The sequence below is a fragment of the Oncorhynchus tshawytscha genome, linkage group LG11 (assembly GCF_018296145.1).
Source record: "Oncorhynchus tshawytscha isolate Ot180627B linkage group LG11, Otsh_v2.0, whole genome shotgun sequence".
Classification (NCBI taxonomy): domain Eukaryota; kingdom Metazoa; phylum Chordata; class Actinopteri; order Salmoniformes; family Salmonidae; genus Oncorhynchus; species Oncorhynchus tshawytscha.
This window is the reverse complement of record NC_056439.1, coordinates 28,533,541-28,560,268: the sequence shown is the minus strand read 5'-3', so window position 1 is coordinate 28,560,268 and position 26,728 is coordinate 28,533,541. Positions and strand designations below refer to the sequence as shown.

Sequence of the window (26,728 nt, the reverse complement as noted above, 5' to 3'; positions counted from 1 at the left end):
GATGAGTTGGATCGCAGAGTGAAGGAAAAGCAGGCAACAAGTGGTCAGCATATGTGGGAACTCCTTCAAGTGTGTTGGAAAAGCATTCCAGGTGAAGCTGATTGAGAGAATGCCAAGTGTGTGCAAAGCTGTCATCAAGGCAAAAAGTGGCTACTTTGAAGAATCTAAAATCTTAAATATATTTTGATTTGTTTAACACTTGTTTCCTACATGATTCCATGTGTTATTTAATAGTTTTGATGTCTTCACTATTATTCTACAATGTAGAAAATAGTAAATAAAGAAAAACCCTTGAATGCGGAGGTGTGTTCAAACCTTTGACTGGTACTGTATATGTGTTTTTTTCTTTCAGCCTGTCCACCCACCCACCTATAAAATGGTCCAGATGGCCAATCCACCAATGTTTCTCACTCCCTAGCAAGTAGGCTTCAACTGATGCTGAACCATTTTACCCAACAGAAGTCATGAATCTTTAAACAGTTCTGTCCTGTGATGCATCACCAAACCCATACTACATGGCCACGTATTGGTCCTTGGAGACAACCTGAGAGCTAAACCAGTATGAAGACCAAGGATAAGTCAAATGCATTTTTCCACCAATTGATTCACAGAACTGATACTTCTGGTACATGGTATTTGCAGGTTCTCTTAACTTGAAATAATCATGTGGTCTAGCACAAGGTGACCAGTAAAATGCAAATTCGTTTCATTTGGCAAATTAGTCAGACGTCTGTCAATATCATCACTAGAAATAGCAGAACATTTCTTCTTATACATTCTGTAGCATAGTCCTGTAGCACGTCATGCAGCTGCAAGGGCCATTGCAGCTCCAATAGCTCATCCTACTCTCATTAAATAATTATTGGTGCGTTGCGATTTGTAATGCGTTTTCTGGGTTTAAAAAAATAAAAATAACTTGGGCTCTAGCCCGTGACGAGTGGCGAATGGAATGCGCTACGAGTGAGCTCGGGCGTACAGGTACACCTCAGAAATTGCGCAGCTCCTCAGACGTGCTTGTTTTGCACGATGCCCCACATAGGGCTGACTAAAGGTGAATGGAGAGCCGCGTTCAATGCTTATTATTTTAAGATCTTCAGCCGACCAACACAGGGATACCTGCTTGATGCAAATCTGCTCGGGACACTGCTGTGTCTGCTGAAATGCTCGAATTAGCCGGAGGTGATGGGATCTGCCTAGCATATTGATACGGTTCAGCTACTGCATGCATCCCGGCGACCCCTTCTTGTGCCAGCATCGACAGCTCAGGTGAAACGCGAATACCGTTTTCTATCGAAGTCGCCGAATTTTTTACGAAATAGCGTGTTTTTGTGCAAATACAATTTGAATGTTGGTAAAACGACGCGCATGCGTTGTCTTGGAATAATTGGGCAGCCTGTGACAAAGTTGCATTTCTGAAATCTTCGCTCAAAGTCATCTATCTCTCTGATCAAAGTTAGTGATGTGGACGGCTTTGGACCGCGGACGCTGGGAGATTTTTTGTCTTTTCCTAATGGTCGCCATGGTCTGCGGCGCTCAAAGGTGAGATCCCGCGGGTGTGATGTCTTGTTTCTGCCTGTCTTGCCAGTCCCTTACTCTGCATTTTTTGATTAAGATTCTGAATCAATACCATATATTTTCCCTTTAGCGCCAACGAGCCTAGCAACATGTCATTTGTGAAAGCGACCGTGGACAAACTGCTTAAGGGGTATGACATTCGTCTGAGGCCTGATTTTGGAGGTAAACTCCTTTTTTCGGGTGAAGTCTACCCAATGCTGGCTAATGACTAATAACAAGTCGCATTTAGATTAATTTGTCGTGTCGGCGAGCTGTCTGATTAAAATGCCACTGATACCTGTGTTCTACTTGCGATTTAAAGGTGCCCCTGTGGACGTTGGAATGAGCATAGATATCGCAAGTATCGACATGGTTTCTGAAGTCAACATGGTAAGTAGCCTACCTAATGTTTTTTTGTAAGGGAGAGATGTGCCTCGTGCAACACATGTTAGATAGGCCTAGTAATATGATAACGCAGAACACATGATAACCGCTTGGGTCATTTTCTAATGTCTGCAGATGTGCGTCTTCCATGCCACTGTCTTCTAGATGTAATGATAAATCCTTGTATTTTTGTATTTGCCCTTGTTTGGCCACTAGTATAGGCCTAACGTTTTCACGTTGACCAAAATGGTTCACTGCATTTCAGCAGCAAGGAGAGCTACCGCAATGTGTCAAATCCATCCATATGCATTAACTTCCCTGTGGTGTCAGAACCAGTAAAGACAGATAATTACCGATATATATAAAGACAGTGAGCATTGGTGCTGCACATCGATTTTTCCAATTGAGCTATTCTACACACGTGTGTACCTACATAACTGTGAGGTGTCTTCTATACAGTACACACTCTGACAGAGGATAAAGTGACTAGGAGGAGACTGATATATTGTGCATGTTTGCTGGTTTGGCCTCAATGCAGTAATTACATAACGTTGTCAGTGACTCAACAAGGAGGCCCAGTAGAGACAAATTGTGATGCTGAATTTGGGCACTTAGTGTGTGCATATGAATGCAGCAGCATTGTCAGGGTGCCAGTGATGGATACAAATGAATTCATGCTTGGTTCAACTGGTCTTACATATGTAAAAAATTAAAAAAAAAAAATAGTAACAGCAGGCATGAGTGTAAAGTGTGTGTGTGTATGCTTGCATGGAAAGGAAGAAAATACTTGTTTCTGCTCAGCGGTGTTTATGGAATGTCGGGTAAAGTTCAAGGTTTTCATGATATTACCTAAAACTACCGTCTTTACAATAATATTGCTCTGGGAGCTTTTGCATTCCCTCTTTTGATGGTCGAAATGTGGTCTGCAAAGATATGTCTACAACAATTTCTGGGAATGTCATGGGAATATTCTTAAAATGGCTCCGAGTGTCTTAAAACCGCCGGAAAATTGCATGACAACTGGATATAGAGTGATGATCTAAGAAAATGTTGCAAACGTTTTTTAAATGTTGGAAGATGTCTGGCTAAGTGTTTTCTTATAAATGTACAAATGAGCAGGCATGCTCACAAAACCAACTTGTGTCTCAGTGTGTGTAAGCAGATAAAAAATATATATTTACAACAAATAGGAATGTTACAAGAATAAGGAGTATTGAAAACTTTGTGTATGCTGCCCCACGGCACCTACTGCCAATTCACCTTCTGAAGGACACAGTTACATAATCCATGTCTCGATTGTCTCAAGGCTTAAAAGTCCTGCTTTAACCTGTCTCCTCCCCTTCATCTACACTAATTGAAGTGGATTTAACAAGTGACATCAATAAGGGATCATAGCTTTCACCTAGATTCACCTGGTCAGTCTATGTCATGGAAAGAGCAGGTGTCCTTAATGTTTTGTACACGCAGTCTATATACAGTACCAGCCAAAAGTTTGGACACACTTGCTCATTCCAGGGTTTTATTTTTACTATTTTCTACATTGTAGAATAATAGTGAAGACATCAAAACTATGAAATAACACATGGAATCATGTAGTAACCAAAAGAGTGTTAAACGAATCAATATATATTTTCTATTTTAGATTCTTGTAAGTAGCCACCCTTTGCCTTGATGACAGCTTTGCACAACGGTGCCCACAAACTCTTAGGAACTACACAAAGCTGTCCCAACAGCAGAATCTCAACAGAAGTCCGAACACATTACCACTGCTACACCTGGCTATCAGCGGAGCCTTGTCTGGTAGCAAAACAGTTCATTTAGCCTCATTTACTGACTTAAAAAAAACATAGCTGACTTGCTTAAACAAATGTGGTTTCACCTGACAATTGAGTATACAAATTCAGAACATGGACCGTTCTTAGTGTTCTCCCTATACACCAAGTCAGAACCGAAGGATAAATAAAGGGGGCATATATGCAGACAATGAAATCTCTTACAATATTTGATAACATTTCTCTAAAACAGGTTATAGGCTACATGTGTACCACCAAATCAGAACAGGCCAAATTAAGAGGGAAAAATAGACCAAGTTATTAGGATGAGGCACATGGGCTACTAACAGCTTATTACACAACATACCCGTATGTATACTGTAGCTAAGGAAGTAATACTATCTCCCTGGCATATTACATAATTTATGCAGCAGCATACAATACATTTTTGGACTCACTGTCACGATCGTCGTAATAACATTCAGACCAAGGCGCAGCGTGATATGGGTTCCACATCTTTTTATTCGTGAAATGCAAAAAAAAACAATTAAGAGGAAACGACACGTGAAGCTATGGAGTGCTCACAGGCAACTGCACATAAACAAGATCCCACAAAAACCCAGTGGTAAAATGGCTGCCTAAATATGATCCCCAATCAGAGACTACGCTAAACAGCTGCCTCTGATTGGGAACCATACCAGGCCAACATAGAAATAAAACAACCTAGATTACCCACCCTAGTCACACCCCGACCTAACCAAAATAGAGAATAAAAAGTCTCTCTATGGTCAGGGCGTGACACTCACCTTGTTGTGCTGTGCTCACTTGAACAGGAAGATGCCGCTGCGGTCGTTTGTGGGCAAATTTTGTCATCAAACTTTGTCATTAAAGTCTGGCATTCTCTAGAGCTATGGTGCTTTCAAGACAACTGGGAACTCGGAAAAAAACAAGGTTGAATCATGATGATGTCAGTGATCTTCAGGTCGTAGCTCTAGAAAGAGGCTAGAGTTCCCGACTTACAATTCCAAGTTGGATGACAGTTCAAAACTTATTTTCCCAGTTGGAGCTCGTTTTTCCCAGTTGTCATAAACATAAGATTTTCCAGTTCTGAGTCAACAGTTGTTTTGAGCGCGGCAGAAATCATGCTGGATTGACAGCATGGCCAATGTTGAATGTTTATAATTTTAAGCTTGGAAAAGAGAACCTTAAACAGAGAATTGGGACCACAATCCCACTCCACTGAATAGCAGGCTAGTGATTGCTTTGCAATGCTTGCAGTTAGCCACTGATCCCTTCCAAACCACTCATTGTTGAATTTGCGATTTCCAACTTGTTGTGTAATGGTAATGTCCAATGGCCGGTGAGCACCGATACGTTTTATCTATAATTTCTCTTCATTATTACTCTTCAATGACAAGGATCAAAAAGGATGTGCCAGTAGATTGTCAACTTGATTCATGATGATGACTGCTAGCTAAGATAGTATGATATTGACATGATCAGTCCATTCAACGCTACTGTAGGTATAAAGTGATTTGATGTAGTTTTATCTGTAGCCAATGACCTTGAGCCTTTTTGGATTGGCACTTCAAATGTAATTCTATGGCAGCATCCAAGGGGCTTGAATTTTCCAGCTCTCCCCATGAGTGACAGGACACTGAGCCAATCACGGTGTAACTAGAGAACATTACCAACCCCTATGCTCCGTATTTTCCGCTAGCTGCCCCACCATAAACAGAAAACACTGATCTAGGCTGAAATACCTGCATTTTGGAGCTGCCTTACTCAAGAAAGCAAAAAAGAGACCATGTTTGTATGGAGGCTTTATTAACTCAATTATATATTTTATTTTTTACATTGTTTGCAAGCTGATATGTGACACGTATTAATGCCAAAATATCAAGCAAAAAAGGCAACCCAAAATATATTTTACATTTTAATAATTATAATAATCGTATTTTTTTTGTGCAAAAAATGTGCGGCTCAAAACAGGTGGGTCTCTGCAACTGTCCTGAGTGACGGGTCGCCACTGGTTACATGCATGCATATATACAGTGCATTCGGAAAGTATTCAGACCCCTTGACTTTTTCCACATTTTCCACAGTTTCAGCCTTATTCTAAAATTGATTAAATTAAATGTTTTGTGCCTCAATCTATACACAATACCCCATAATGACAAAGCGAAAACAGGTTTTTAGTTTTTTTTGCCACATTAAAAAAATTATAATAAATGAAATACCTTATTTAAGTATTCAGACCCTTTGCTATGATACCTGAAATGGAGCTCAGGTGAATCATGCTTCTATTGATCATCCTTGAGATGTTTCTACAACTTGATTGGAGTCTACTTGTGGTAAATTCAATCGATTGGACATGATCTGGAAAGGCACACACCTGTCTATTTTAGAGATCGACCGATTAATTGGAAAGGCCGATTAATTAGGGCCGACTTCAAGTTTTCATGATGGAAATCGGTATTTTTGGACACCGATTTGGCTGATATTTTTATTTTTTTATATTTTTTTTACACCTTTATTTAACTAGGCAAGTCAGTTGAGAACACATTCTTATTTTCAATTAAGGCCTAGGTGGGTTAACTGCCTTGTTCAGGGGCAGAACAACAGATTTTTACGTTGTCAGCTTGGGGATTCGTTTTTGCAACCTTCCGGTTACTAGTCCAACGCTCTAATCAGCTGCCTTACATACATAGCACTCCACGAGGAGCCTGCATGGCAGGCTGACTACCTGTTACGCGAGGGCAACAAGAAGCAAAGGTAAGTTGCTAGCTAGCATTAAACTTATCTTATAAAAAACAATCAATCTTAACATAATCAATAGTTAATTACACATGGTTGATACTACTAGTTTATCTAGCGTGTCCTTTTATTTTATTTTTTATTTCACCTTTATTTAACCAGGTAGGCTAGTTGAGAACAAGTTCTCATTTGCAACTGCGACCTGGCCAAGATAAAGCATAGCAGTGTGAACAGACAACACAGAGTTACACATGGAGTAAACAATTAACAAGTCAATAACACAGTAGAAAAAAAAGGGGAGTCTATATACATTGTGTGCAAAAGGCATGAGGAGGTAGGCGAATAATTACAATTTTGCAGATTAATAACACTGGAGTGATAAATGATCAGAAGGTCATGTACAGGTAGAGATATTGGTGTGCAAAAGAGCAGAAAAGTAAATAAATAAAAACAGTATGGGGATGAGGTAGGTAAAAATGGGTGGGCTATTTACCGATAGACTATGTACAGCTGCAGCGATCGGTTAACTGCTCAGATAGCAGATGTTTGAAGTTGGTGAGGGAGATAAAAGTCTCCAACTTCAGCGATTTTTGCAATTCGTTCCAGTCACAGGCAGCAGAGAACTGGAACGAAAGGCGGCCAAATGAGGTGTTGGCTTTAGGGATGATCAGTGAGATACACCTGCTGGAGCGCGTGCTACGGATGGGTGTTGCCATCGTGACCAGTGAACTGAGATAAGGCGGAGCTTTACCTAGCATGGACTTGTAGATGACCTGGAGACGAATATGTAGCGAGGGCCAGCCGACTAGAGCATACAAGTCGCAGTGGTGGGTGGTAGAAGGTGCTTTAGTGACAAAACGGATGGCACTGTGATAAACTGCATCCAGTTTGCTGAGTAGAGTGTTGGAAGCAATTTTGTAGATGACATCGCCGAAGTCGAGGATCGGTAGGATAGTCACTTTTACTAGGGTAAGTTTGGCGGCGTGAGTGAAGGAGGCTTTGTTGCGGAATAGAAAGCCGATTCTTGATTTGATTTTCTATTGGAGATGTTTGATATGAGTCTGGAAGGGGAGTTTACAGTCTAGCCAGACACCTAGGTACTTATAGATGTCCACATATTCAAGGTCAGAACCATCCAGGGTGGTGATGCTGGTCAGGCGTGCGGGTGCAGGCAGCGAACGGTTGAAAAGCATGCATTTGGTTTTACTAGCGTTTAAGAGCAGTTGGAGGCCACGGAAGGAGTGTTGTATGGCATTGAAGCTCGTTTGGAGGTTAGATAGCACAGTGTCCAAGGACGGGCCGGAAGTATATAGAATGGTGTCGTCTGCGTAGAGGTGGATCAGGGAATCGCCCGCAGCAAGAGCAACATCGTTGATATATACAGAGAAAAGAGTCGGCCCGAGGATTGAACCCTGTGGCACCCCCATAGAGACTGCCAGAGGACCGGACAGCATGCCCTCCGATTTGACACACTGAACTCTGTCTGCAAAGTAATTGGTGAACCAGGCAAGGCAGTCACCCGAAAAACAGAGGCTACTGAGTCTGCCGATAAGAATAAAGGCTATCAAAACTGGTTGCCTAGAGCGTTGGGGACAGAGAATAAAAGGAGCAGATTTCTGGTTATGGTAGAATATATTCAGGGCATAATGCGCAGACAGGGGTATGGTATAGTGGGGTGCGGGTACAGCGGAGGTAAGCCCAGTCACTGGGTGATGATGAGAGAGGTTGTATCTCTGGACATGCTGGTTGTAATGGGTGAGGTCACCTCATGTGTGGGAGGTGGGACAAAGGAGGTATCAGGGGTATGAAGAGTGGAACTAGGGGCTCCATTGTAAACTAAAACAATGATAACTAACCTGAACAACAGTATACAAGGCATATTGACATTTGAGAGAGACATACAGCGAGGCATACAGTAATCACAGGAGTTGAATTGGGAGAGCTAGCTAAAACAGTAGGTGAGACAACAACAGCTAATCAGCTAGCACAACAACAGCAGGTAAAAATGGCGATGACTAGGCAGGGAGGGTCGGATTAACTACACACAGAGCCTGAGTGCAGCTGGGGCCGACAGATAAAACATAAACAAGCAGAATGGAGTACCGTGATTAATGGACAGTCCAGCATGCATCAGCTATGTAGCCAAGTGATCAGTGTCCAGGGGGCAGCGGTGGATGGGGCAGGGAAGCTGGACTGGCGAGTATTATCCAGGTAAGGTTAACGCCGCTAGCAGTGGCTAACAATGACTAAATAGCTTGTAGCTAGTTAGCTGGTTAGCTTCTGGAGGTTCTTGAGTGTGTTCTAAAAATTAAAAATATTAGCGATTCCGTATCACATTGGGTGAGGCAGGTTACCGGAAGGTATAAACAAATTAAAAATCGAAAAGAGATTGAAAGTAAATATGGGTCCAGTGAGTGTTTGGGACGCGGCGATTCAGACGGTTAGCAGGCCTGTGCTAACAAGCTAACAGTTAGTAGGCCGGGGCTAAACAAGGTAGCAGTTAGCGGACCGGGGCTAAACAAGGTAGCAGTTAGCGTAATAATAATCAATGCGGTGCCTGTTAATTTCTCATTGAATCACAGCCTACTACGCCAAACGGGTGATGATTTAGCACTGTCGTTGCACCAAACCTAACCATAAACATCAATGCCTTTCTTTAAAATCAATACACAAGTATATATTTTAAACCTGCATGTTTAGTTAATATTGCCTGCTAACATGAATTTCTTATAATTAGGGAAATTGTGTCACTTCTCTTGCGTTCCGTGCAAGCAGTCAGTTATTTTATGCAGCAGTTTGGGCCGCCTGGTTCGTTGCGAACTGTGTGAAGTCCATTTATTCCTAACAAAGACCGTAATTAATTTGCCAGAATTGTACATAATTATGACATAACATTGAAGGTCGTACAATGTAGCAGCAATATTTAGACATAGGGATGCCACCCATTAGATAAAATACGTAACGGTTCCGTATTCCACTGAAAGAATAAACGTTTTGTTTTCAAAATGATAGTTTCCAGATTCGACCATATCAATAACCAAGGCTCGTATTTCTGTGTGTTATTATGTTATAATTAAGTCTATGATTTGATATTTGATAGAGCAGTCTGACTGAGCGATGGTAGGCAGCAGCAGGCTCGTAAGCATTCATTCAGACAGCACTTTAGTGCGTTTGCCAGCAGCTCTTCGCAATGCTTCAAGCATTGAGCTGTTTATGACTTCAAGCCTATCAACTTCCGAGATTAGGCTGGTGTAACCGATGTGAAATGGCTAGCTAGTTAGCGGGGTGCTCGCTAATAGCGTTTCAATCGGTGACGTCACTCGCTCTGAGACTTGGATTAGTTGTTCCCCTTGCTCTACAAGGGCCGCGGATTTTGTGGCGCGATGGGTAACGATGCTTCAAGGGTGGCTGTTGTCGATGTGTTCCTGGTTCGAGCCCAGGTAGGGGCGAGGGGAGGGACAGAAGCTATACTGGCAATACTAAAGTGCCTATAAGAACATCCAATAGTCAAAGGTATATGAAATACAAATGGTATAGAGAGAAATAGTCCTATAATTCCTATAATAACTACAACCTAAAACTTCTTACCTGGGAATATTGAAGACTCATGTTAAAAAGAACCACCAGCTTTCATATGTTCTCATGTTCTGAGCAAGGAACTTAAACGTTAGCTTTTTTACATGGCACATATTACACTTTTACTTTCTTCTCCAACACTTTGTTTTTGAATTATTTAAACCAAATTGAACATGTTTCATTATTTATTTGAGGCTAAATAGATTTTATTGATGTATTATATTAAGGTAAAAGAAAAGTGTTCATTCAGTATTGTTGTAATTGTCATTATTACAAATGTTTTTTTTTTTTTTAAATCGGCGATTAATCAGTATCGGCTTTTTTGTCCTCCAATAATCGGTATCGGCGTTGAAAAAAATCATAATCGGCCGACCTCTAGTCTATAAGGTCCCACAGTTAGTCGTGCATGTCAGAGCAAAAAATGAGGTCGAAGGAATTGTCCGTAGAGTTCAGAGACAGGATTGTGTTAAGGCATAGATCTGGGGAAGGGTACTAAAACATTTCTGCAGCATTGAAGGTCCCCAAGAACACAGTGGCCTCCATCATTCTTAAATGGAAGAAGTTTGGAACCACCAAGACCCTTCCTAGAGCAAATTGAGCAATCAGGGGAGAAGGGCCTTGGTCAGGGAGGTGACCCAGCCAGAGCCCGGACTTGAACCCGTTTGAACATCTCTGGAGAGACCTGAAAATAGCTGTGCAGTGATGCTCCCCATCCAACCTGACAGAGCTTGAGAGGATCTGCAGAGAAGAATGGGAGAAACTCCCCAAATACAGGTGTGCCAAGCTTGTAGCGTCATACCCAGGAAGACTCAGGCTGTAATCGCTGCCAATGGTGCTTCAACAAAGTACTGACTACAGGGTCTCAAAACTTAACTTTGTATTTTTATAAATTAGCAAACATTTTTAAAAAACAGTATTTTTTTGTCATTATGGGGTATTGTGTGTAGATTGATGAGGAGAAAAAATGATTTAATCCATTTTAGAATAAGACTGTAACATAACAAAATGTGGAAAGAATCAAGAGGTCTGAATAGTTTCCGAAAGCCCGTTATGTTTTTTTTTTATCACAGGTTAAATGATATACTGCAAATCTTGTCACGGTATGGCTTTACTGTAGCTCTGAATATGACGTATGTGTGTGTTGCTGGCGCTTGTTACATACAGTACATGCATATACTGTTGTATGCTATACACACTGGAGATCATGTGGTGTTTTGTGATAGTAACAGGGTGGGATTGCCATGCACTGCCAGCTAGTCAGTCAGTCAGTCACTGTGGCTGATCAGCAAAGCTTCCTCCTGGTCAGACTTGGTAGTACTGTGGACATGACACTGGCTAGCAGTATTCTACCAGCAGGACTGAGTCATAACCTTCAGTATACACAAACAGTCTGCAAATCATGCCTGTAGGAAAATCTGGTTAGGCAATAGCATTACAGTAACTAATGTGAAAAGGTTAAACATTTGTCCAATGTTCATCATTGGTAAGGTCCTGAAGATTCTCAACTCTATAGTTCTTTCAAACACACTAATGATATTCAAAATTGCCTCTCAAATACCCATTTTGTTTTTGATTGGTGAACCTTTTCAGTTCAATAATGATAATACCAAAGTAATAGCTATAATAACATATTAATATATCTATAATAGATCATTATATCTCGTTTCAACACAATTGATCATTTATGAAGAACAGACTATTTGCACAAAATGATTATAATTTAGGCTTAGATTCAATCAGATTATGCATTAACCAGCGGTATCCGACACCTACATAGCTGTTGTTTTGCCAATGTTAGATGTGTAACTGCATTGGAGCTGTCAAATCGGTGAGCAACTGCTCTGGATCATTGTCACGAAGCCACACCCTTCCCACTCACGTTAAATGTGGTGGGCCGGGCTCTTGCAAGCTAACTTCAGGTTGTCAGATGAACAGTGTTTTTCCTCCGATACATTGGTGCGGCTGGCTTCCGGGTTAAGCGAGCAGGTGTTAAGAAGCACGGCTAGGTGGGTCATGTTTCAGAGGACGCATGACTTGATCTTCGCCTCTCCCGAGCCCGTTGGGGAGTTGCAGCGATGAGACAAGATCGCAATTGGATGTCACAAAATTGGGGAGGAAAAGGGGGCATAATTACAAACAATATATATAGAATAATAATAATAATGACGCTCAAATTGAAAATTGTTCAACTATTCAACAAAATAATGAGTATTTCTGTCAGCCTAATTGTGCTCTAGATTATGTCTCACATTCCAGTGTTCGAACTTGTAAACAAGCCTGCATGGGATTTCTCTTAATGCAACTCCGTGAGGCCAATGGCAATGTCTGCTTTAGGTATAATGGCAGGAGCTGCTTGTGGATTTGACAGCTCTAATGCAGTTCCACATCCGACACCGTCAAAACATCAGCCATGCGGATGTCGGCTAAAGCGGATCTGATTGAATAGACCCTTAGTATCTGTGTTTCAGTTCATTCAACTGGCCATTGAGTATCAATGGCAATGCCTCCATACATTTCACATTTGTATATTTTTTTCAAATACATATTTTTTTTGATTGTCTGAAACCCATGAATCCCTTTACTGAGTAGCCTACTATTGAGTTATTTGTGACATCCGATAGTAGAGTGCATGCAGGAGCTTTACACAGGTGAGCTTCCCTTCAGAAGTGGCCTTTATTGTTAAAAGGCTTCATTGAATTATAAAGTGTAAGTCACAGGCTTGCACTTGAACAAAGCCTTTTCCATTATTTACATTCATAGCATTCATACATAAGTCATTTCCACATACGAAATTTGCCAAGTAAATGTAGACAGAGTTTGCGGAGTCAATGATGAGCTGTCATCTTGAGCCAAGGTTATGAATTGTTTATTAGGTTGGATTCCTACTGACAAAATCTGCTCGCAAAAATGGAAGGTGCTGTTTTCTCTGAGCCGGGTCCAGAGGACTTCTGATTGGATAGCCTAACAGCCTGGATGGGTCATTGATTGTGCCTCTGTGGCCTCTCCCCAGTTTTGCATTTTAATGTGAATGAGACTGGGAGGCTGGAGGGGGTTTTATGCTCTGTCTGATGGAGACATTTGGCACCGGCTCTCCTTGAGAAAGGCCACACTGAAACATTAGTCATACTGGTCACAATATAAATATAAATTGATTATATTCTATCGTACGCCTATTGCTATTTCATTGCATGTACTTTACACCCTGCAACATCACTGTCACCCAGTATACTTTTGGGGGGCAAGCACTGCATTTTTTATGACAAGCTACTTGAGATTTGGACTGCACTGGATGTTTGCATCTAGAAAGGTTTCTGAATGTACATTGTACAACCGTATGTTTTCTAAATCACATATCACAAAACCACACCCTCGTTTTTGGTTTGGAGGGTGCTTACTACGAAATAACTGAGTGGCAGTTACATTTTCGCAAGAACCAGTTGCAAAGTTTACAAACTAATACAGGGGCAGCACTTCCGATTGTGGCTTCGAATTACAGCTCTTCTGGGTTAAACTAAGAGCTGTGTGATCATGTTTTAAAAAATACATATATTGACCTTTTCTCATCTGTTGGCAGGATCTCTCTCTTTCTCCCACCAGAACCCCCCTACCCTGCCAGGTCATTACTAACTTACCTGGTTAAATAAAGGTTGTGAGTAATACCTGACTGTCACTCGACTATCATATTGTCGGTTCTTTGCACCAACGTTCCACCATCAGGTATGCACATCATACTACTACTATTCTATACTTAAATGACAGCATACTTTGCACTCCAGACAGTCAAGGTTATTGGTCCCACTAAAACTATGTATTTATTACATTCCTGTAAGTATATTGGCAGACTCAGCACAGTTAACCTTCCATTTCAAGCTGTAGTCTTTATCAAGAGCAGTAGACTACAGCTTTCTTCAGGGGTTTCAATGCTATGAATTGTGTCTGAGGTTCTGCATTCCCTTCAAGACGGTCCTCATGTGCTATCTCTGCGCTGTGGTTCCCTCCCTTCTGCAACGACTGCATTGCAGTCCAATCGAATTCATGAATCTGATCATCAAACTCTTTGTTCTTGCTTTTTTATTTTTTTAAAGAAACAGGTCCCAGCTTTTTACAATGTACTGTCCGCGTGTAAACTTTTAAGCATTTGATGCTTGAAGAGGTAAGAAATGTTTTTTGTTGTTGTTTTTGTGAAAATGAACGTCGCTCATTCATAGAGGATGTCCCACTTAATGAAACTCCTTTTCTCCCACTTTTGTCAAATTCTCTGCAGACTTCACACCCCATTAGCTTTTTGTTAAAGCTCCTCAGCTAAAGCCGCTTGACTATCCCTGACGGATGCCAACGCACTTCTTTGGTCTAACCCAAAGTGAAATACATTTGTGATAGATTAGCAAAGGAAAAATATAGAGGAGCAAACAGGGAGAAGTGCAAGACACAGCTGACTAAGAAGAGGATTTTATTCAAATAGAAAATCAACAGTCTTTGGAGAAGACACAATTTTGAACTAGAAATGACATTCTTTAGAAAATGTGATGCGCAAATGCAAGCGACTCACAGATTTAGCTAAGAAGGCAAGAGGGGCTATAGCTTGTTTAGTAGACAATTAACAGCCAAGTCATGTAACAGATACAATTATATAGTTTGTGAGCTAATCATAGGTTGGAAGAGCAGTTTACACATTCAATATATTATATATGTTGAATTGGGTTATTGGGACATCGTTATGAGACAGTAAATGTGTTGATTTTATTATTCAAGGTCGATCCCCATGCTTATTATGTACCCCTAGAATGCGGCTCAGCATGTGTACTCTAGTATGTGAGGAAATGGGCCAAAATGCATCACAATTACCGAATACAAATTAAAATAGAGTATATATATTTCTTGAACATCCATCTTAAAAGCACTCAGCCTAGGCTACATAGACTAGATAAGTGCAAACAACTTATGTTAGCTTTGAGTTCAGATAATGCTAACAGTGGTACTGTATTATTTGCATATAATGCTAGTACTGTTCATTTGCTACAGAGAGATTCATCATAGAGATGTAATGCTATCCTAAGCATGACTGTTTCAGGTAAAAGCATAGTATAAAGACTTTATTTGTATTTTTACCAAATCACAGGAGGGTAATTCCACTTGGCCCTTACTTCTTCAACAAAAAATACAACCTTGCAGTGGCACTGAAATTCGTCTGAGGCAGGTCGGGCTGTATGCTGATTTAGCGGCAAAACGTTGCAGTACCAAAAGGATTATACAAGGATATTTCAGGTCATTGTCTCACTCTTACCGGCCTTAGTCATCAGACATGCTGTGCTGTCAAAGGCAACCGGCTGGTAACGAGACGATACTGATGCGACATGAGCTGTAGGAGGTTTGCTGTGAGGTCACAAGGGTCAGACTCGTATTCTTTCTCTTCCTGAGTTGAGTGATTGGCTGTGGCAACATTTCTGCCTGAGCGACCTCAAACATTCATTGGAAAAGGGCTGCTGCATGTGTTCAGGTATTGGATAACCTACATTGTTGCTTGTCGCCAGGATGTCACACTGCCTACATGAAAGTAGTGCTTCCCAATGGGGAAGTGTACTACAGAGGTAATAAAGGTTGCAGGATTTCTGCTCAGTCAATAATAAGTATTTCTAGAGATTAAAGGAGTATTTGATTAAGTTAGTATGTGTTTGAGACTTGATATAATGGATGTCTTGTTTTCAGATTATTTAATGGTCTGATTTCTGCAGGATTGTAGCATCAGAGAGATTTGAGCACTCTTTGCTCTACTTAAGACTTTAAGACTTTACGAAATAGCAGGTCATTCTCCCCTTGTGGCTGGTGTAAGATACTGTAATGAATTGGTGCTGGGCTCTCTTTATCTTTGTCTCTCTCTACTCCTCTCTCCGACCCACACTCCCTTTCCTTTCTCTTTGGGCTTTCTTCCTTTAACTATATTGCGGACTGTACCTAGATTTTAGTGGTTTGTTTGTTTGACATGTGAGGACCTCACTTTTTACAAGCTTGACTGACGTCAAGTAAAAGTTGTGTTTGTTAGCGATGCACAAAAGCTGTTTTGTTATCATGGCAACCGCCGTGGAATTGCTTTGACTCTGTGTCACAGTCCATTTCTTTTCAGATTTTTGGGAAGATTTGAAAGTAGCATCTCTGTTTGTCAAGGTTAGAGAGGTAGGAGTGCTGCCGCATGTGCACGGTTAGTACAGCCATGACTCTCATGAAGTGACAGCCACACTCAATATACTGTAGAACTCTCTCCCAGGCCCCATGGAAGCCCACTTGTGCCAAAATCAATCAACAGCACAGGCAGGCAGGCAATAATCACTTTATTGGGTTGTTAATGAAAATATAGGTAACGCCCTCGCTCTTGTCGACATGTGTGCTATGTTACGCTGGTTAGCCAAGAAATGTGATTATGCTGAATGAGAATTCCCCATGGTAGGCCCAGTTGTTAGTATGAGGAAGCTTACGAACCCCCACTACTCCTCCTGTCATTGCACCTTATGTATCTCCACTGCAGCTACTGTATTGAGCACCTTATGAAGCCCTCATAGTGGCTTGTGGTCAGGAGTTATTGATCTGTTGGGGAGATTGATGTGTCCGCCGCCTTCTAAGGATGAGGATTTATGAGATGCTCTGCCGATAGCACTTCATCTCACCAGTGGGAAAGATCAAGGTGTCAGGGGTGGGTTCTCTGTTCAAACAACTTCATCTCAGCTCAAAATCTGTTGCCCATGCTACTGTATGCTATGCCATGATCAGGAGTCCAAGCACTGAGGACGCAGGAGCCCACCCACCTGGGTTTGATTGACAGTTTTATTTTATTTACCCCTGGAAAAGAACAACCAAGGCACTGCACAATCAATCAATCAAATGTATTTATAAAGCCCTATGTACACCAGCAGATGTCACAAAGTGCTATACAGAAACCCAGCCTAAAACCCCAAACAGCGGCCTCCCGGGTGGTGCAGTGGTCTAGGGCACTGCTTTGCAGCGCTAGCTGTGCCACCAGAGACCCTGGGTTTGCGCCCAGGCTCTGTCGCAGCCGGCCGCGACCGGGCGACGCACAATTAGCCTAACGTCGTCCGGGTTAGCGAGGGTTTGGCCGGTAGAGATATCCTTGTCTCATCGCGCACCAGCGACTCCTGTGGCGGCCCGGGCGCCGTGCACGCTAACAAAGGTCGCCAAGTGCACAGTGTTTCCTCCAACACATTGGTGTGGCTGGCTTCCGGGTTGGATGCGTGCTGTGTTAAGAAGTAGTGCGGCTTGGTTGGGTTGTGTTTCGGAAGACGACCTTCGTCTCTCCCGAGCCCGTACGGGAGTTGAGGCAATGAGATAAGATAGTAATTACTAACAATTGGATACCACAAAATTAGGGAGACAAAAGGGGTTTTAAAAAAAAGAAGGAAAAAACAGAAGAAAAAAACTGAAAAAAAACAGCAAGCATTGCAGATGTAGAAGCACGGTGGCTAGAAAAACTCCCTAGAAAGATAGGAACCTAGGAAGAAACCTAGAGAGGAGAGTGTAGGTGCTAGAGGTCGACTGATTAATCGGAATGGCCAATTAATTAGGGCCGAAGTCAAGTTTTCATAACAATCGGAAATCGGTATTTTTGGACACCGATTTGGCCGATTTTTCTTTTTTAATATTTTTTTTTGCACCTTTATTTAACTAGGCAAGTCAGTTAAGAACATATTCTTATTTTCAATTAAGGCCTAGGTGGGTTAACTGCCTTGTTCAGGGGCAGAACGACAGATTTTTACCTTGTCAGCTTGGGGATTCGTTTTTGCAACCTTACGGTTACTAGTCCAACGCTCTAATCAGCTGCCTTACATTGCACTCCACAAGAAGCCTGCATGGCAGGCTGACTACCTGATATGCGAGGGCAGCAAGAAGCCAAGGTAAATTGCTAGCTAGCATTAAACTTATCTTGTAAAAAACAATCAATCTTAACATAATCACTAGTTAACTACTGATATTACTAGTTTATCTAGCGTGTCCTGCATTGCATATAATCAATGCGGTGCCTGTTAATTTCTCATCGAATCACAGCCTACTACGCCAAACGGGTGATGATTTAGCACTGTCGTTGCACCAAACCTAACCATAAACATCAATGCCTTTCTTTAAAATCAATACACAAGTATATATTTTTTAAACCTGCACGTTTAGTTAATATTGCCTGCTAACATGAATTTCTTATAATTAGGGAAATTGCGTTCCGTGCAAGCAGTCAGTTATTTTATGCAGCCTGGCTCGTTGCGAACTGTGTGAAGTCCATTTATTCCTAACAAAGACCGTAATTAATTTGCCAAAATTATACATAATTATGACATAACATTGAAGGTTGTACAATGTAACAGCAATATATAGACTTAGGGATGCCACCCGTTAGATAAAATACGGAACGGTTCCGTATTTCACTGAAAGAAAAAACGTTTTGTTTTCGAAATTATAGTTTCTGGATTTTACCATATCAATGACCAAAGGCTTATATTTCTGTGTGTTATTATGTTATAATTAAGTCTATGATTTGATATTTGATAGAGCAGTCTGACTGAGCGATGGTAGGCAGCAGCAGGCTCGTAAGCATTCATTCAAACAGCACTTTAGTGCGTTTGCCAGCAGCTCTTCGCAATGCTTCAAGCATTGAGCTGTTTATGACTTCAAGCCTATCAACTTCCGAGATTAGGCTGGTGTAACCGATGTGAAATGGCTAGCTAGTTAGCGGGGTGTGCGCTAATAGCGTTTCAATCGGTGACGTCACTCGCTCTGCGACTTGGAATAGTTGTTCCCCTTGCTCTACAAGGGCCGAGGCTTTTGTGGAGCGATGGGTAACGATGCTTCGAGGGTGGCTGTTGTCGATGTGTTCCTGGGTCGAGCCCAGTTAGGGGCGAGGAGAGGGACGGAAGCTATACTGTTACACTGGCAATACTAAAGTGCCTATAAGAACATCCAATAGTAAAAGGTATATGAAATACAAATGGTATAGAGGGAAATAGTCCTATAATAACTACAACCTAAAACTTCTTACCTGGGAATATTGAAGACTCATGTTAAAAGGAACCACCAGCTTTCATATGTTCTCATGTTCTGAGCAAGGAACTTTAACATTAGCTTTTTTACATGGCACATATTGCACTTTTACTTTCTTCTCCAACACTTTGTTTTTGCATTATTTAAACCAAATTGAACGTTTCATTATTTATTTGAGGCTACATAGATTTTATTGATGTATTATATTAAGGTAAATTAAAGTGTTCATTCAGTATTGTTGTCACTATTACAAAGAAACGCAAAAAAAATCGGCCGAAATAATCGGTATCGGCATCGGCGTTGAAAAATCATAATCGGTCGACCTCTAGGTGCAGAGTTTTGAGTCCCAGTTCCCCTCCCAAATTCACTTCAATAAATCCGATGGCGATTTTCCTATAGTCTCTGGTACAACATTTATATTGCTGCAGTAACTACAGTATGAGAGAGTCATGGTGTGTCTGGTTGGGTCCTTGTACTCTAAAGATTTCATCTCTCTGAAAATAGTGAGGGAGTAGGGAGTCAGTGGCACTATAAACTGAGATGATGACTCAAAGACGGTGTCAGAGTGTCTGTTTCTCCATTTTTTTTTGTCATGTGCCATATTAAAGTTGGGTTGCCCAGTGATATGTATGCAGAGTAATAGGTGACATTTCCCCCATACGAGGCAGACTGCTGCAGTGGAACTGCTCTCTTTCTTTGTGCTCTCTCGCCATTCAGGCCTGGAAATAATGCAGATGAGGAGATGAGTGGAGACATTCTTGCGCTAAGAGCTCTGTGAGATGAATTTAAAGCGAGTTACTTCATTTTCTTTAACCCCTTGGTGAACCTGATCCAGAACAGATGGGTGAATTTAGCGTTTAATCTAATCTGTCACTGGCTCTGTCTGTACTGCAGTGTACTGGTAAGGTACCATACAGTGCTGCCTATTTGTTGTACAGTACACTGGTCCTTTTTATGAAGCAGTCAGAGTGCATACTGTTTACCATCTTGTTCTGCAGAATTAGCCTATGAATTCACAAAATGTTAGTGTGAAGAAACTTTGGGGGTGTCTTGCTGCTTATTTGTAAGCCTTTTTAGTAAAACAATGTGAAATCAAACAGTATTCCCAGGCCATTTTAGTCAACCATTGTAAAATCAAACAGCATTCCCAGGCCATTTTAGTCAACCATTGTAAAATCAAACAGCATTCCCAGGCCATTTTAGTCAACCATTGTAAAATCAAACAGCATTCCCAGGCCATTTTAGTCAACCATTGTAAAATCAAACAGCATTCCCAGGCCATTTTAGTCAACCATTGTAAAATCAAACAGCATTCCCAGGCCATTTTAGTCAACCATTGTAAAATCAAACAGCATTCCCAGGCCATTTTAGTCAACCATTGTAAAATCAAACAGCATTCCCAGGCCATTTTAGTCAACCATTGTAAAATCAAACAGCATTCCCAGGCCATTTTAGTCAACCATTGTAAAATCAAACAGCGTTCAACAATGCATATTAGAAAGCTCTTGTGTTTGATAGCAAGTGAGAAAATGAGAGATCAGCATTTCATGGATCCATTTTGTAAGTAAGATTGAGAGCTAAGATTTCATCACACAGGGAGTACGCAGAGCCTTATGCCAGCGTCCTAGTGTAACTTCGTAGACTCTGTCAGAATTCCAGACCCATTAGACTGGAGGTTAATGGTTCCCCATCTGATTAGATGTCGAGCAGCATTTCCTATAAGGAACATCATGGGTACTGCCCAGCCAGTGGGAGCGTGGGATAAAACATGAGGCTGCCGACAGTGCGGAGCGACAGAGGGCACTCAGGTTTAATGCTTAATGTAATCATTCTCCACTGACCTAAACCTCTCTGGAAATCTGAAAGATAGAAAGTCACAAGGGAAAGAAAGTCTGAGAAAGGCTTTTTCTGCTCTCCTCACCACCAAGAGAATCTCAGCAAGTTTATTGAATTGTCACTTTCTTACATGTGTATGACTTTATGTGGAGGTGTTGGCATGGAAACAAGGGAGAAGGTGGTGATTGGTTTAAGTGATAGGAAGACGTGGTCATGGGTGGGTGGGTGGCGGATATGGAGGTGTGCAATAGATGTATAGACCCCTGAGTTCGGGTTAAATTCATTTGAATTCCAGCCAACTCCATGTCTAATTCATTCAGTCAATAGATTGGAATTTAAATTAATTTGACCCCATCTCTGGTATGCATACATATACATTTTATGCAAGACCTGTGTCTGTAGATTCAATGTACATCCTGACTATTAAACCAATCACAACCCTCCTCCTATCCAAGGACATATAACACAAGCTTCAGTCCACTCAAATCGCAATAAAGTCAGTCACCTGCAGTAACACATAGTTACACAATCTGATGAGTTCTTAGTTATGCTGTGCACCCAAGTTGCACTCATGTCTCGAAAGCACATTGACTTGACGACTCGAATCTTGCTCAATAACTAATTGACAGTAAATTAATGAAGAGAAGTCTTGGACGACCTTGAAACACAACAACACAACATTATACAGGTTTTTAAATGCAAGCGGAGCTAACATTTTTCACTAAGCAGGCTGGTAATTCCTCTGACTTGTGAGAACCACTTGGTGGGATCTTTAAATGTGATTGACAGGTGAGAGTCTTGGGTTGTGTTGCTTGACTTTTCTTCATCGGCACGTCCGACAGCAGAAGAAGCTGCAGAGACCTTTATCAAAAACTTGAAACTGAATGGTGTATCATGCCTGTTTTTGTCAGGGATCCAACCATGTTTGGAAAGTGTAACAGCAGGACAAGTCCTATGCAACATTTCCACTCAAGACACAAGCATAGGAAATGATCCGAAGATTATACTACAGAAGAACAGAGGAATAGATGCAGACATTTTGTAGTCTTTGAGGGAGCTGTACGCCATAGTGACATTTGGTATTTTGTGTGTGTGTTTGCTTACTTGCATGTGTGCGTCCATGCATGAATGCATGAGTGAATACTGCAATGATGCCCAGAAAAATCTGAAACAAGGCTGCTCTCATGCAATGAGCACCATTCATCCAATGAATATCTGCAGACCCAGTTGCCAGCAACTGTTTTCATTATTATTGCCAAATGCTGCAGAAGTTTTTACAGTAACTAGGCTGGAAGGGAAGACTGCACCGCCATCTCTACCCCTCTCCTCCCACCCTCTCTCCCTCTATCCTGTGATGTATTACAGTCTGCAACCCGTAGATGGGCATGGATTGGGAGGAATTAGGTCATGAAGAAGCACACTGCAGAGGGGATAGCGCGGTGCTTACGTGCGTAGGAGAGAGCCCATGTTGTCGTCCGCGGTGCGGCGGTGAAAGATGGAGAGGAGTAGGGGCGCGCTCACTTTAAAGAGTGCCTATCATACATCAACAAAGGAAATGGGAGGGAGAGGAAACATGCCAAGGGCAACGCCTGCCCCTGTTTCCCTTCCTGTGTGTGTGTGTGTGTGTGTGTGTGTGTGTGTGTGTGTGTGCAGTGCAGCAGCGGGCACTCTGCTTTAGCTCTCTCATATGCATAACGGTATTCTGCTCACGTTTAAGACTTTCTGCTGTGGAAACACTGAGGTGCTAGAGTGATGATGGAAAAGCGGGCGTCTAGGGGAACAGCTGTTTCTAATAATAGAATCCAAGGAAAATGTTCATCCCCAATGAGGGACAGAGCTGCAACGTCCCCCATTCTCTCCTCCTCTTCTCTGTTCCCAGCGTTATGAGGCAGCAGTTCTCACTTAAAGCTATGTCATCCCAGGTTTATGTTGCTCATTAACAGTTTCTGTGGTTTTGTAATTCCCCTATCTGTAATTTATTGTTTTACATGTACGGTAATTGGCATGTATCTGTACTTTACTGATTAGCCTTCTAAATCTATCATGTTTTATTTCCATACAATTCACAGGTTCTCCAATATAGTTATTAATCTGTTAATAATATCTTATTCGTGCAAATTTGAGTATGACAGCCTGTATTTAATTGTTAATATGCTTATATGGACTGAGAGGACCAACTCAATTACAGGATGGTTCCATCTTTTGTGTAATAGTGAAAGTAAATGCTGTTACATCTGCATTCTAGAAGCAGTTATCACTTACACATGGCGGAGGGTTGACAGGTACAGATATCTTGGCCTTGATCATACATATCAATCTCGTATTGGCATTTATCAAGTATCAATGTTCTGAAGCAACTTTTTTAAATGACCAGCCCGGTCTAAGCAAAAGCAGTAGACATGCTTTAAAGCAGACAAATAATTTAGTGTGTTCGCATTTTAAAACATTAAGTTTGTCCTTGGATAACCAGCTTATTGTTCCTTCATCTGTGAATAAGAAAGAAAAATGTGGAAATGTGTCTCCAATAAGCTTTTTTTCATGAAAGTTTATTTCCCTGAAGCATGTTCTGGAATGCCTGCATAAGCATCTTTGCAAACTGCAACTAATGCTGGAAAGCTTGAACGCTGTGAGTGGAATCTTAACTGCAGCTTTGCAACCCAGATTAGACTGATAGAAACCGGAGTGATGCAACTCTCCCCTGCCAGCCCTCAGAAAAGGTTACCAGCAGTTAAGTGAAGCATTTTGAAGTGTGTTTCATCAAAATGCCTGCAAGGCTTTTTGGATGGCTGATATAAATGATCTCCATTCATTTTTAATCATTTGGTTTTGTTTGTCCTGTTTTCTGCTGTCCCCTCAACCTCAAGTCTTCAGATTGGGAAAAGATGCCGCAGTGCTGTCACTTGGATCAAACCACAGCAGTGGATCAAAAATAGCAGATTTTAAGACGGCCCCAGAACAGAGCCCTGGAGAACACCTCACTTGACCTCCGATAACACATCTAAAGAGAGAGCTAATTGAACATATAGATAAAGTATTCAACCGTTACAATTAGTATCTTCAAAGGCAATGGCATTTAATGTATACTGTATATAACAAAGAACTTTAAAATGAGACATGGTGATTAAATGTACCGTCATGTTAGTTTTCTCATCTCTTTCCCACAGTATGTCTTACTATTTGCTCTTCTATTTATACGTAATTCCCTCTGTAATTTCACACTGGTGCAAACGCTAGATAAATCTGGCACACCATTTTCAATATCAACAGAGTACCGAATTACAACAAACACAGTTGAGATCTTTCTCATACAGATGTTTTGCTGTTGCTGGCACGTCTTTTTCTCAAAGACCTTGAGTGATCTTGAGGACCTTATGCACCTTGGCAACCGTCTCTGTCACCTAATGATCAGCTCTGTTATTATCATTCCATACCCTCCCCTCTCTCACACACTGTCATGCACACCAATTGATATGCAAGGGAAGTTACCCTCTGATATCGGACAGTGTGCTTATAGCAGAGACTAAATATTAGCTCTTTGCATTGCACCTCAGGTTTATTGACACATCATCCTTCTTCTCTCTCATTGACTTATCTAAACTATCTCGAAAACCGACTTAACCTTCCGGCTTAGCCATTGATAGACACAACAATAGCTCATGTCGGCATCAAGCTTATCATGACTGTGCATGTAGCTTTTTATAAAGCCTTTATGCATCCCTCAAGCATACAGTGCCTATCATAAGTATTTTACCCTCTTAGATTTTTTCACATTTTGTTGAGTTACAAATGTGGGATTGAAATAGATGCAGTCAAATGACCAAAGCGCCCACTAGAGGCCTCATTCATGGGTGGAATGTTATTAATATTAATATGTTTTTCTTTTTTTCGCAGAAAATCTGATGTTTCTATGTCAAATGGTTGAGTTATATTTCTGTCTTCTGTGATGTATATAAAGTGTAATATTGGGATGCAAACTCAAAATGTAATACATATATCTGACACGGTACAGACGTCTTATTTCTTTATGCGCATAACCAAATCAAATCACATGTATTTATATAGCCCTTCTTACATCAGCAGATATATCAAAGTGCTGTACAGAAACCCAGCCTAAAACCCCAAACAGCAAGCAATGCAGGTGTTATGTGCTATGTGTTACCCTGGTCACCATAGAAGCACCCACCCGCAGCACGCTCTCCAGCAGGTATATTTCACTGGTCACCCCCAAAGCCAATTCCTCTTTTGGCCGCCTTTCTTTTCAGTTCTCTGCTGCCAATGACTGGAACGAACTGCAAAAATCGCTGAAGCTGGAGACTCTTTATCTCCCTCACTAACTTCAAGCACCAGCTGTCAGAGCAGCTCACAGATCATTGCACATAGCCCATCTGTAAATACCCCATCCATCTACCTCATCCCCATACTGTATTTATTTCTTTATTTAGCTCCTTTGTACCCCAGTATCTCCACTTGCACATTCATCATCTGCACATCTATCACTCCAGTGTTTAATTGCTATATCTTAATTACCTCGCCACTATGGCCAATTTTATTGCCTTACCTCCCTTATTTTACCTCATTTGTACACACTGTATATTTACTTTTCTTCCTACTGTATTATTGACTGTATGTTTGTTTATTCCATGTGTAACTCTGTGTTGTTGTATGTGTCGAACTGCTTTGCTTTATCTTGGCCAGGTCGCAGTTGTAAATGAGAACTTGTTCTCAACTAACCTATCTGGTTAAATAAAGGTGAAATTAAAAATTAAAACGTGTGAAGTGTATACTTTTGTTTCAAAGTAGATTTGTTTAAGACTACCAAGAAACACTCTGTGTGAACCTGATTTAACTCGCTGCAGTAAAATGTAGATTTTTTTGGGGGGGGGGGTCACTGACCTACACAAAATTCTCTAATGTTTTTAAAAATAACATTTATTTCACCTTTTATTTAACCAGGTAGACTAGTTGAGAACAAGTTCTCATTTGCAACTGCGACCTGGCCAAGATAAAGCAAAGCAGTTCAACACATACAACAACACGGAGTTACACATGGAATAAACAAACATACAATCAATAATACTGTAGAAAAATCTATATACAGCATGTGCAAATGAGGTAGGATAAGAGAGGCAAGGCAATAAATAGGCCGTGGTGGCAAAGTAATTACAATATAGCAATTAAACACTGGAATGGTAGGATGTGCAGAAGATGAATGTGCAAGTTGAGATACTGGGGTGCAAAGGAGCAAGATAAATAAATAAATACAGTATGGGGATGAGGTAGATTGGATGGGCTATTTACAGATGAGCTATGTACAGATGCAGTGATCTGTGAGCTGCTCTGACAGCTGGTGCTTAAAGCTAGTGAGGGAGGTAAGAGTCTCCAGCTTCAGAGATTTTTGCAGTTTGTTCCAGTCATTGGCAGCGGATAACTGGAAGGAGAGGCGGCCAAAGGAAGAATTGGCTTTGGGGGTGACCAGTGAGATATACCTGCTGAAGCGCGTGCCACGGGTGGGTGCTGCTATGGTGACCAGTGAGCTGAGATAATGCGGGGCTTTACCTAGCAGAGACTTGTAGATGACCTGGAGCCAGTGGGATTGGCGACGAGTATGAAGCGAGGGCCAGCCAACGAGGTCATACAGGTTGCAGTGGTGGGTAGTATATGGGCTTTGGTGACAAAACGGATGGCACTGTGATAGACTGCATCCAATTTGTTGAGTGGCGTGTTGGAGGCTATTTTGTAAATGACATCGCCGAAGTCGAGGATCGGTAGGATGGTCAGTTTTACGAGGGTGTGTTTGGCAGCATGAGTGAAAG

The 26,728-nt window shown here is 41.4% G+C and overlaps 1 protein-coding gene across 1 annotated transcript in view; it reads left to right on the top strand.

Moving 5' to 3' along the window:
- Nucleotides 1-781: 781 nt before the first annotated feature.
- Nucleotides 782-26,728, top strand: part of gabrb1 (gamma-aminobutyric acid type A receptor subunit beta1) — a 48,437-nt gene continuing 22,490 nt past the window's right edge. Inside the window, exons 1-3 of the mRNA XM_024437148.2 lie at nt 782-1,539; nt 1,646-1,737; nt 1,877-1,944. Of these exons, the coding sequence (XP_024292916.1) occupies nt 1,460-1,539; nt 1,646-1,737; nt 1,877-1,944 (240 nt within the window). The 5' untranslated portion in view covers nt 782-1,459. The remainder of the gene's footprint in view (nt 1,540-1,645; nt 1,738-1,876; nt 1,945-26,728) is intronic.